Source organism: Chiloscyllium punctatum, chromosome 45, assembly GCF_047496795.1.
Source record: "Chiloscyllium punctatum isolate Juve2018m chromosome 45, sChiPun1.3, whole genome shotgun sequence".
NCBI classification, from domain to species: domain Eukaryota; kingdom Metazoa; phylum Chordata; class Chondrichthyes; order Orectolobiformes; family Hemiscylliidae; genus Chiloscyllium; species Chiloscyllium punctatum.
Window position 1 is genome coordinate 57392141 of NC_092783.1, and position 13608 is coordinate 57405748.

The 13608-nt window shown below is 41.1% G+C and overlaps 1 protein-coding gene across 3 annotated transcripts in view; it reads right to left on the reverse strand.

The window, feature by feature from the left end:
• The window catches only part of dstyk (dual serine/threonine and tyrosine protein kinase), a 117385-nt gene that overhangs the window by 41618 nt on the left and 62159 nt on the right, over nucleotides 1-13608 (reverse strand). For all 3 annotated transcript variants that reach the window (XM_072563857.1, XM_072563858.1, XM_072563856.1), the window contains exon 3: nucleotides 4956-5646. In XM_072563857.1, coding sequence (XP_072419958.1) covers nucleotides 4956-5646 — 691 coding nt within the window. The remainder of the gene's footprint in view (nucleotides 1-4955; nucleotides 5647-13608) is intronic.

Sequence of the window (13608 nt, forward strand, 5' to 3'; positions counted from 1 at the left end):
CAGTCTGGAGGCCTGTGACCAGCAGAGTGCCACAAGGATTGGTGCTGGCTCAACTACGTTTTGTCATTTATGTAAATGATTTGGATATGAACATTAGATTTATGGTTAGTAAGTTTGCAGATTACACCAAAATTGGAGGTGTGTTGGATAGCAAAGGTGGTTACGTTAGATTACAATGGGACCTTGATCAGATGGGCTAATAGGCTGAGGAGTGGCAGGTGGAGTTTAAATTAGATACATGCAAGGTGCTGCATTTTGGAAAAGCAAATCAGAGCAGGATTTTATACACTTGAATGGTAAGGTCCTGGGGAGTGTTGCTGAACAAAGACCTTGGTATGCAGGTTCATAGTTCCTTGAAAGTACAGACTCAGATAGAAAGGATAGTGAAGGGGGCTTTTGGTGTGCTTTCCTTTATTGGTCAGAGTTTTGAGTACAGGAGTTGGGAGGTCATGTGGTGGCTATACAGGACATGGGTTAGGCCACTGTTGGAATATTCTGCAATTCTGGTCTCCTACCTATCAGGAAGATGTTGTGAAACTTGAAAAGGTTAAGAAGGGATTTACAAGGGTGTTGCCAGGGTTGCTGGGTTTGAGCTTTAGGGAAATGCTGAACAGGCTGGGGTTATTTTCCCTGAGCATTGGAGGCTGAGGGGTGACCTTATAGAGGCTTATAAAGTCATGAGGGGCATGGAGAGGATAAATAGACAAGGTATTTTCCCTCTGGTGGGAGAGTCCAGAACTAGAGGGCATAGGTTTAAGGTGAGAGGGCAAAGGTATGAAAGAGACCTAAGGGGCAACCTTTTCACACAGAGGGTGGTATGTGTATGGAATTAGCTGCTAGAGGAAGGAGGCTGGTACAATTAAATCATTTAAAAGGCATCTGGATGGGTATATGAATAGGAAGGGTTTGGAGGGATATGAGCCAAGTGCTGGCAAATGGGGCTAGTTTAGGTTAGGATATCTGGTTGGCATGGACGAGTTGTACCGAAGGGTCTGTTTCTGTGCTGTACATCTCTGTGACTCTAATATGGGTGGCTTTGTGATGTAGTGCAATAAAGCACCTGGCTGACAAATAGTAGACGTAGAGATCACAATTCAGAGAAGCCTGCTTCCAACTCCATCTTTAAGTGGCCCTCTTCTGGTACAGTGATAGTGTTCCTACCCCTGCACCAGGGGACTCAGGTTCAAGTCCCACATGCTCCAGGGGTGCACAATAACATCTAACAGGTTGATTGGAAAAATACTGGATTAGTGGTGCTGGAAGAGCACAGCAGTTCAGGCAGCATCCAACGAGCAGCGAAATCAACGTTTCGGGCAAAAGCCCTTCATCAGGCTTTTGCCCGAAACGTTGATTTCGCTGCTCGTTGGATGCTGCCTGAACTGCTGTGCTCTTCCAGCACCACTAATCCAGTATTTGATTTTCAGCATCTGCAGTCATTGTTTTTACCTGATTGGAAAAATAGTCTAGTCTAAATTTAAAAAAAACACAGGAAACATAAGACACGAGAAAGCATTCTAAAGAGGTGTAGGTTAAATTTGCTAAATTGCTGTGTAGTGTCCAGGATGTGCGAGCTTGGTGGATTAGCTATGGGAAATGTGGGGTTATGGGTTAGGGTGGGAGGTGGAATGCTCGGAGGGTTGGTGCACATTCAAAAAAGGGGTGAAAGGCTTCTTTCTGCACTGTAGTAAAGATGTTTAAGGGGTTAATTTTTTCTGCTGACCTGTAAGAAATTGGATGCCCATGAGTAGAGTGGTAGGTCTGTCTTACAGGCAGAACGTCAGGAATTTATATTCCCATCCTTCACCCTTCAGAAGAATTTGCATGGCCATTCCCTAGTTATTCAGAGAAAATTTACATCATCCCCTATTCTGAATCAACAAAAACATTGACCACACCCTGCAGTTACAATAAAAAAAACACAATTTACAACAGATCTGGCCATTAAGGGATGATTTACATTATTGTTTCTGGAGATGATCAGGTGACTAAATGGTGTGTGTCGAGTAGGGGAATGGCTAGGGGCTGTCTTGTGGGCATTACTAACTGTAATATGAAACTTATACTGCATAAAAGGAAGGACTGTTTGTTTGTTCACAGCGCCTTCCTTAACATGCTCAGCAAGCAGTGCAAAGAGTGTTAAGTGATCCTCCAGAAAACTTTTACTTGCTGAAATAAATTGTGGTCGGTGTTTTGCAGTTGCACCAAGTGCATAAGAATCTCAAGAAAAAGAATCGAACATAGGGATTCTATTCTTTCCTTCCACACCATTGGCCCAGTGATTTTTATTCCCTGCTGCCTTTTTTCCAAAATGTCTTCTTTGCAAAAGATTGATTTGTTTTTTTATTGTGGGGGTGAGCAGGATGAAGGTGATAGTTTTATTGTCAGATCATATCTTTGATGTTGAGCAGTTTGCCACTTACTTTCAGAATATCTTGGGTATACTAAATAGATTTTGAGGTAATAAAGGAAACCTGGTAGATACTGCTTTTAGTTTTGGTGATAGCACTGAAGACAAGCAATTGCTCACTTCTCGGATTGAACATATTTACCCCAAATGAGGAGTGTGGTGGTGAAGTGAGCCTTAAATGACAGGACATCCTTCCAATCACAGACACAACATCCTCACTTCTGAGGTTATGATGGAGGGAAGGTCAGTGATGAAGCAGCTGAAGATGATTGGGACGAGGACTCTATCCTGAGGGACTCCTGCAGTGATATCCTGGAGCCAAGGTGATTGTTGCAGCTCAATCACAGCCAGCGTTTGTACTAAGTATGATTCCAACCAGCTCAAAATTTTCCATTCCCCACTCACCCATGGCTCCTTGATACCACACTGTTAAAGGCAGTCCAGTTGAACCAGGATTGATCCCAGACTTGTGGTAGAGTGTCATTCCAGTCCATTGGGTTACAGATTGTAATCAAATATGATTCTGCCACTGATGAGCCACAACATCACGGACGTGCAATCTTAAATTTGCTAGAGCTGTTCTAAATTTATTCCATTCAGCACAATGGTAGTACCACATGAAAAGATGGACGGCATCTTGGAAGTGAAGACAGGGTCTTGCATCCATAGTGACTGTGCAATCATTCCTACTGGTACTATCACAATAAATGCATCTGCCAGAGATTTGAGAAGACAATGCAGATGTTCCCACAATATGATTCAAATTCATTTATCCTGGTGCCTTGCCTAATACTATGTCTCAACCAAACCCTCAAACAGCTCAACAGCCATTTACTTCATTACTATTAATGGGAGATTGCTATCTGCAAACCAGCTGAATTTTCAATGAGATTTATTTGCTTTAAAGCACTAACATCCTAAGACTTAGAAAGACAAGATTCCGAAGCAGCTGGAGAAAGGAAACAATTCACTTTTGTCACCAAAACTGTTAGGCTTCAAGGGGAGTCTTCAGTCATAAAAACATAAGCAAAAATGATACACACAGAGCAGTGTTTTTCTGCGACACTAGCATCCTGAAGAATCTGTCTCTGAAAATCTCTGACCAGTTTTCCACACTCTGCCATTCCCTCTCTCAAAGAGAAGATGCCATTCCTTGAACTATTCAACACCACTTCCTAAACACTTTGCAGGACTCTTGCCTCATCTGACCAATCTACCCTTCCTTAGGCTACACCTGCATTGCTTTGTACTGTACGCTGCCATGAAAACTCATTTATAGCAACAAGAGCCAAGTACGAAGGTAAAGATCTATACTGCCATCATTACTGTCTGTTGGTAGTGGTGGGATTAGGAGACTGATTTTTAGTTAATTGTATTCTTACACACAGTAACCGAACAGAGTTATATCTACATAGAATCACCTGGAACAAAAAAAGAACAATTTTATAGAGAGAAGCCAGCACTGGCAACACCCAGCCTTCAAAGACAATGTTCAATAGTCAGTGTCTAAAATAGCAGCAGGAAAGATCTCACATGGAATTATTTGTTGGACAGTTTTGTTAAGTCAAACACCACTGACATAGATCATAAGAAATAAGAGTAGGCCATTTGGACCCTTGAATCTGCCTCTGCCAAATAGCAAGGTCATGGCAATTGTGGTTTTAACTTCACTTACCTGCCAACCATCAAGCACTTTTTTGGCATGCTTTCGGATAGTACAGTTTGTTTATATGCTAAATAGCCCATGTCAAATTACAGTACAACTGCTCCAAAGAGCTCTTGTAGTGCAATGGCAGTGTCTCCATCACTGGATTAGGAGGCCCAGGTTCAATCCCACCTGCTCCAGGTGGGTAATAACATCTCTAGCAGGTTAATTGATAACATATCAATGAATCTGATCGGTTATTTGGCCGGTATAGAATCAAACAGGACAGGTGTGCCACTGCACCTCAAATGGGACTATTTGAAGTGAATTACCCATTCCTACTCAGACAGGAACAATCCCTTAACCAAGCCATCATCCCCTTCCTTACCAAGGACAGACTGTTGAGAATTTACATTGCAATCGATAATTCCTACCTTCCCAAACAAAATGACCACCCTTGGGGAAAAGAACATGCAACATTAAATAATGACCTCCATTTTATCACAAGAAAGCACACTGGAAAACAGTTTCTGTTCAATGATAAAAATGACCTCTCACTGGCTTCTGAAAACCATGGCACAGCTATCGTCTTTTCTGTAGAGTGCTCCTTTAAGTTATTTTTTCATTATTGTAACAATACCATTTGCTTTTGTCTCCAACTGTTACAAGCTCCTGACTTCTCATAGTAAGACTACTTCTACTCATGACCACCCTAATCCAATCCTAACTTCCTAACTCCTGGAATAAGCCAGTAGCAGCAGGAATCAAAGCCCCAAATATGCTAATTTTTATCATAAATTTGATGTGCCCTGCTGGCTGAATGGACAGAAGTGCAATGATAAATGTTAAGTTAGCTTCCTGCTACATTTAAACCACAATAGAACAACAACACTATAACCTCACCTTTGAACTGCAAGTTTGCAGCCTCTTCCAAGAGCTCCTCCTTCATGCTGCTGAGTGTGTCGACGATCATGTCTCTCATTTCCTCCTGTTTCCTGTTAGCTATGTTCATCAGTGACTGGAACAACTCATTCTCTTTGTCCCTTGTGTACTCCAGTCTCTTGGGAGTGATCTGCAAGTCTCTCTGCATGTCAAAGGCCTGGTTGATGAAAATGTCCAAACAGCGACAGTGGACACCGTTGAGCACAGTTGCTGCATCCACAAGGTGCATCTGTACCACTTGCTTACCAAAGACACCAAGCTGCCGAAACTTCTCAAAGTGTTCCACCAACATGCTTTGGGCTTTGCTGCTGTTGAATTGCCCACCCATGCTGGGACTCAGGAAGTCCAACTTGGCTAGCTGACGGTAAAGATAGCTCTTTTCCTTTTCAGACTTGGAGTTTTTCACCAGTATGTCCTTGTCTGGACCAGAGGGAGAGTCTGAGTGGAAAATGTTCAGGAGCTTTGGTACCTTTATGAAGAAAACAGGCAAGGAATGTTCCCTCATCTCCTGCAGCTCACTTTCTTCTGAATCAGTGAAACGGTCCTCACTGATGGCATAGACAATAATTGGAAGGGAATGTCGCCAACACTCATCAAGCTTGCCCACCTCAGCTCCAATTTCATGGCATGGAAGGACAAGAATATCCATTTCCTGGAACAGATTGAGAATGGTTAGAAACAAAATCAAGCCCATGCTGTGACTCCTTGCTAATCTCACCTCAGTCAAGAGATTGTAACCTCAAACCTGCTCTAGTGACTAAAGAACACAAATCAAAATCAGATAGCTTTGGACAGCTTTCAAGGAAGCCATGCCAGAGATATTGTCTTTTGAATATTGAACAAAGGGCTTCATCTCATCACTCAGGTGGATGCTAGATCTCCCATGGCACTACTCAAAGACAAGTGACAATGTTTTTCATTTGTCCTGACCAAATTGGACCCATACAACCCAAGAAAAGGATCTGGTCGTTATTATATATTGCTTGTAAGGGCATGGTGTGCATGCAAGTGACTCATTTCTTACTGTACATCCTGTAAAACAGATATCCATAGTAATGAAAAGTTTGGTATAAATATCAGTTGTTTTTAATTTTCCTTTTCAGGAACAGTACTGTTCTGGCACATATCAAATGCTTACTAAGCATGTTTAAGCAAGTTTTGGCTTGGAAGCACTGAGAACATGTTGTGAAGATTCAGCATGGCTAATAGAAAGCTAGGGGCAGGTACAGCCAATAGAGGAGGAGTTAGAAGTGCGTATTGTAACGGAGCAGACAGTGGGGTCAAAACAGGGACACAAATTTTGCACGGCTAACAACCCAAGATGGCATCTGGGGATTGATGGAGTGAAGGTAATGAGTACAGGGTACAGCTATGGAGAACAGCAGTCTCATTGATTAACATGGAATGGCCAATACTTTGGTTCGTCAGGCAGGCAGTTGAAGAGTTTGATACCTAGACCAGATCAACCCATTACTGAACAAATGACTGTTTATGACATTAGACTGTGCGACATGACTGCTGCCTTTGCATACATATCATATAGCTAACTATTGCACTGCATGTTCAGTGCTTTGGGACTGGAGATGCTACGTAAATGCAGCCCTTCTGACAGCCTCACTCCATTTCCACCTTTCCCCATATCAAGATTAAAGTAGAGAATCTGCATAATACAGCAGCTGAAGACTACAATTAAAACTTCCATAGACCTTGCATAGAAGCATAGCAAGTCAAAAATTAAATGAAAAAGCCTAAAATAAGATGTGAAGAAATACTCTACTACCCATCACAGCCTAGGAAAATCATAATATGTCAAAAGGAACAACTGAAACAATTTTACAAAAAGGTTCCGTATCCCAAGCAGAAGAGAGTATTTTATCTCATACTCAGTAATATTTAGGAGCCACAGGAAGCAAATTCAAGAGAGTAATCTCAATTTAGGATTAACCACTGGGTCTCACATTCTTTGCTGTTATTCCACTGATTATGGATAAGACTTTGACCTGATGTGGGGTGTAGCATGGGAGCACGAGTAGACATCTTTACTATGGTAAGACAACTATTCAGTGCAAGAGCAAATTACTGCAGATGCTGGAATCTAATGACAACAAAACACTGGAAATCACAGCTCTGATGAACGGTCATCTAGTTTTGAAAAGTTAGCTTGCTCTCTTGGCATGGATGCTGCCTGAACCACTGATTTCCAGTATTGTGTATTCCACCATTCAATGTACGTGGTTCAGATTGGATTTCGCAAATTTGGTCGTGCCACTTGGTGAAATGAGGAAGCAGCTGCCTATTGTTAGTTATTTTGAGCATCATGTTTGCAAAGTACTGTGGCACGAATGAGCAGGGAGAACCCACAAAAGGGGAACAAAGAATCAGGATCTCAGAAGCTCCGATTTCTCGACACCCGACTTTCTCCTTCACTCATGATAGCTCAGACTCTTGCTTGACTTGAAATATCTTCTGGCCAAAAACATTATTCTTCCCATGATGGGCAGAGAACTCAAGTGCCAACCTGGGTGACTGTGGCTTGCTGAGTATATATTTAAAACCTACTTACAGAATGTAAAAGCCACTGGCAAAGGAGGTGATGGCATAGTGGTAATGTCATTGGGCTAGTAATCCAGAGCCACATGTTGATGTTCTGAGGACATGGCTGAAAATGTGTTGCTGGAAAAGCGCAGCAGGTCAGACAGCATCCAAGGAGCAGGAAAATAGACGTTTCGGGCATGAGCCCTTCTTCAGGAATAAGGACATGGGTTTTGAATCCCACAGGAGATGGCAAAATATGAATTGAACAAAAATTTTGAATACATCAGCTAGCCTATGGCAAAAATGTAACAGTCAATAAACATAAAAACCTTCCTAGTTCAATGTCTTTTGGGGAAAGAAATCTGCTATTCTTGCCTGGTCTGGCCGACATGTAACTATAGGCCCAATGCCACATGGTAGACTCTTAACTGCCTTCAAAATAATTAGCAATGAATGATAAATACTGGCCAAGCTAACAACATCCAAATGGTAGAAACAAATAATCAACCAAGGCCAGCATTTGTCAGTGCTTAAGAAGGGCGGATTATGGCAAGAAATTATCTGATCGGGGTAGACGTTTATACGCATAATGGATGCATCCAAGCTTGATCCTGAAGCTGATCAGTGAAGAAGTGCCTCAGGCACTATTAATGGGGTTGATGACAAAGCCGATCTTCAATTGTGTGGAATGGTTGGAATCACTACGCCATGCTGACCAATGAAGATAGACTTGTGGTAGATAGTCGTAAAAAACTCCCTGCCCATTTCTCAACTAGGTTATCGTGGAAACAAGAGCCCTTTTGACTGCTCCACTTCAGAAGTAAATTTGGATGCAGGATAGAGCCCATTAACACTTTTGAGGAAGTTCCTCAGTGTGGCTGCTGACCAGAGTCAGCCTTCCTTTGTTTAATCTTTAAGCAAAAACTGTCATTAGGTAACAGAAATATTCTCCATGACATTGCCTCCATCAAAGGATACTTACCAACATATCAGCACTTTTATGTATAGAAATGTTGCTTTGCTCTTGTGGGCTTTTTAAAATTGCCCTGATGAGTGCAAGATGAAAAGCTTCTACATAAATGTCTTTTTTCAGCAATACTCCAGTTCTGTACTCCAGAACAATTCTAAGCTAGAATTCCTTACTTGTTCGGCATCTATTCTTTTTAACACATTAGTGCCAACTGTTTCACCATCATTGGTCATCACCAGTTACACATTAGACAAAATTATTCCAGAGTTAACCGGAGCTTGAAAAGATTTCACACTTATCTCTGCTTGGTATTTCAAGGGTTTCTTTGTTGATCCCTGATGAAGGACTTTTGTCCAAAACGTCAATTTTCCTGCTGCTCAGATGCTGCCTGACCTGCTGTGCTTGTCCAGCACCACACTAATCTTGACTGCGATCTCCAGCATCTACAGTCCTCACTTTTGCCTAAACCTCAGTTGACCATATCCTGAAGCTTGTGAAGTGTGGTGACAAGTCAATGTGGCTCTCTCTGATCTATGTTTGCTCCTCTCTGTATTCAAAGTACTGTGGACCCCCAATGTCTTGAGAGAGATAAATTTTAAATGCCTCCACTATTGCCTGGTGAACTTTCAGTTACCATGCCAAGTTCGGAAACCTTCCCATTAAACCTCTCTACTTCTGTCTCCATGACGTTTCTTCTTCTTGGACTGAATGTTTGGTTACCCTCAGTGTCAAAATTTTATGAGATAATGTTGCTGAACAGTAACTTACAAAATTTCATGACATGTGATTGTTCTATTAAAAACTTACATTGATAAACATTTTGCACAAATCATTGCACTGCAAACCTCTCACTGCAGTTTAAACTCAAATAAACAAAGCAATGGTGACAGCAAAGTATTTTTGCTCTAGGAAGAGAAAACATTGTGGTACTGGAGACCATAATCACAAAAGACTAGTAAAAATCCTGAAACTGTAACCACCAAACTGTAAATCAAAGGAAAAACTCCCATTTGAAAAGATTGCTCTTAAAAGACTAAATTTTTTTCCAGGAGGGAATATATTTAAGAAACTCACAACAATTGAAGAAAACATTGAAGAGGTAATGAAATTGAAACCTTCCAGGAATTGCTTCAGATGGTGGTTAAGATGATGGGTAATGAGTATAAAAAATTTTAAACTGAATTATTTTATTTAGGCCAATTAATACTTGAACTGTACACTGGAAAGCAGAAAAAGTTTACATCATGCAGAATTTTCATCTGGGATGATTTGTGCACAAAAGGAACGATTTTCAACAGGGAGAATCTCTGTTCCTGGATTTCAACAACTCCAAGACAATTGTTAACTTAATTTCTTCCATCCAAATCTCAACACGTTTGTTTGAATAATTATAAATGGCAACGATTTTGTAGAATTATTTCAGTAATATTTCTATGATCCATGATGTCTTTGACAAGATTGAGTCTCCACTGCATAAACACTTGTGCTGCAGGAGTTAGTTACCTTGCTGGGCTAATAATGCGGAGCAACCCAAATAAGCAGAAACAAAATCAGACAATGAACATTAAGTACACCTCTTGATCACATTTCAATTGTTGTTCAGTTTGTTTTTCTGGACCACACCTGTTTCAATCACAGTAATTAAACATTTAGTGACTGTTGTAAAGCAAATTCCAAAAAAAAACACTGCGGTTATGACCAAGTAATAAGTTTCAGGTATTGATGGATGGATTAACTATTACGAGATCAGAACTTATTTCTTGGTTACCTTTGAGTAACAAATTGCTGTTTTATATCTTGCATGCCGTCAGTGTTATGTCTTTTTTGAAAGATGACATGTTGGGCAGTACTGTGCATTGACGACCACACAGCCTCGAGAATGGGGTGTCACGTTTCATTGCATGACCTTCTGACTGAGACATAACTCCTGATGTACAGTAGACTTTTGTACAACCCACATATGCCACAGTGCAAGCGTAATTAGTTACAAAATTACCTGATTCATTCCCCAAACTCAACCAATTTGAATATAAATTTCTCCAAAACCTTTCATCCTTAGTGTCAGCCTAAATGACAAGCTTAAATCTACTGAATGGGACTTGGCATTAAACCTCTGCTCACATGAGAATGCTACCACTGAGCAAGTTAGTTATGGAACCAGAGACCCCAATATTTGGTATACATCAATGCAATACCATGAGAGATTTACATAATTAACAGTGTTCCTCTGTGGATGCAACACAGCCAACTGCAGCAGCACGACATCCTCAGTGCAATACCAATACTCCAATTTCCCTCAACACAATTTAACAATGTGAGAAACGACATTCATCTAAACATGCTACACAATCCATCCTGTCATAAGACGAGATTCCCTACAGCATGGAAACAGGCCATTTGACCCAACATGTCCACACCGATCCTCCGAAGAGTAATCCATTTCCCTCTGACTAATGCACCTAACACTATGGGCAATACAACGTGGCCAATCCACCTGACCTGGATTTTTTGGATTATGGGAGGAAACTGGAGCACCTGGAGGAAACCCACGCAGACACAGGGAGAATGTGCCAACTCCACACAGACAGTGTCGCCCAAGGTTGTAATCAAACCTGGGTCCTGGCTCTGAGGCTGCAATGCTAACCACTGAGCCACTGTAACTTCACCTCAGATCCATATTGCTGACTCAAACTTAAAGACCTCACTTGCAAACTCTTTCCATCTACTTTTAACAGAAGTGAAAATAAATAAATATTCTTGCAGGCGTCATGGTAATTATGTAAAAACCCTCATTAAATTGTAGCCAATTTTCACTGGACATGCACATTAAGAATTTCCAAGCTGTCTATTTATGCAACTTCACAGTCAGAGGTGAGACACACTCAGTTCAAACCGAATTTAAACTCCGTTCTCTGGAGTGAAAGGTGAATGTTTAACTACATACCACAAGATAATTTCAGTGTAGAGCGGGCAAAGATTTTTCCTGCATGCTTATTTCAGAGTTTGAAACTATAAATGAGGCAAAAATGAATATGATGTAGAAGGGACAACAGCTAGCATGAAAACTAGGCCCTAATGTCAATTAGTGAAACTGAAGTTCTTGCAGGCCTCGCCAACATATATGTCAAGTTACTAACTCTAATATTAAACAAAATGCATAATAATGTTGCAGTTCTCAACTGCTGGCGATGAAATGTTCGGAGTGCTTATGACGCCTGCCAGGGCTGAAATTAAAATCATGCTGCAAAAAAGAAAATTGAAGAATCCAAAAAATTCATTTAAAAAGAACTATTAAAAGCTTAGCTAATTTGCACATGGCTTTTCCTGTTAAACATCAAGAGTAATGAATGACTGCAGTCTAATCCGTGCCCACAATAGAGTCAGTCTCCGGCATCCCCAAGATACTACACAGCAAGCCTGAAATGGAACTCAAGCAGCCAGGACTACATAAGAACTGAATTCTTCAAAGCTGAAGGAGTAACCCAGGCAACTGATGAATTGGAACACTAGGCTTGGTTTAGTTAGTTAAGGAGGAACCAATTCATCTATTCAGGGCAGGATGGTCTACAGTCTAAAGCTAGTGGAACCCTGATTGGAATTTCAGTTGGAGCACTGGAAGTTTCCAGTCCTGCTCAATTTAAAGAGGGTGGGGAAGTTTGGTAGCGTCAGCTACCTGCTCAATTTAAGAGGGGGGGGGGGGAAGAAGTTTGGTAGCGTGAGCCAGAATTTATCACCTTGGACTCATGCTCACTTCCCATTTACTTATGGAAGATGGCACAAACACAAAAAAAGATTCTGTTGAATTGTGCCATCCCTCTTTATAGACAAACAGCCCTCAGACCAGGTTAGCACATGAACAACTGCCATCTGGGTGAACAATCAAGGAATCACCTGTATTCAGGTTTTGAGCACAACAGAGAGTTCACTCTTTCATAAAATCACAAGACAAATAGATCTGCAAAAGCTTCACTAGAACAGTTTTGCTGAAGTGTGTTCAGTCTCACTCCAAAAACACAGACAAGGATTTTCATCAGTCCCGCGCCAATATATAGTCCATTTCAAATAGTGACCATTCCATGTGAAAACGGAAGTCCAATCCCTGTCCCCTAAAAAGTTTCCGAGTACTCAAAACATGTATCCTTTTCATACTCCCACTATTTACTCAATATTTTAGATTTACCTCTTCCATTTGCGACACTCCTTGTTAGCTTTGACCAACACTGTCCACCTGCATGACGATGCAATCAGGTCCTTACAACTGCATGATTCATGCCTATTGTGTCCAAGACATGTCCAATTTGATAACTGCAATTTAGAAAATGGCCAGCTGCAGATCCACACTCCTGGAATCAGTAAGGCTTTGTACTTTCAGCTAGTCTAGCATCAGTTTCCACAATGTTGCTCTCAGTATAATTGAAAACTGAGGTCAGTGGGAGTCAGAGTACTGGTTTGACAGAAACTGGGCCTGCAAACACCTGTAAGGAGAACTGCCAAAAAACCAACACCGATGTAGGCTGCTTGGCAGACCTCTGGAAGAACTGTCTAGAGAAGGAGTTGGCACAGAGAAAAACATGGATGCCGACCTAGAGAGCAAGCCGACAGAGGAAGATATAAAGAGAAGATTAGACTGCTGGCTGGTTTTGAAATTTGAATTTTTCAATAAATCTTAAAATCAGGAGTTTAGCGGACTAGAATTATAGAAGGGAAGTAAAAGATAGGTTTCAGGAAGGAGTTGTAAACAGTTTTTCATTAATTATTTCTTAAAGTATAACAGAGAATAAAGTTCATAATTTTTACTTTAACTATGAATAAAAGAATGACTAGAGTAAGATTATCAAAGATAGCAGTGGGAAGTGGTGTGTGGTACCGGAGGACATAGGAGCAGCACTTCATGAATACTTTCCGCCAGTATTCACATTGGAAAAGGGCAATATTAGTGAGAATACAGAGATACAAGCTACGAGATTAGATGGGACTGCAGTTAACAAAGGGGAGGTTTTAGCAAATTTGGAAGATCTGAAAAATAGCACAGACCCTTGGGCTGGATGGGATTTATCCTTGGATTCTCTGGGAAGCCAGGGAGGAGATTGCAGAGCCTTTAGTTTTGAT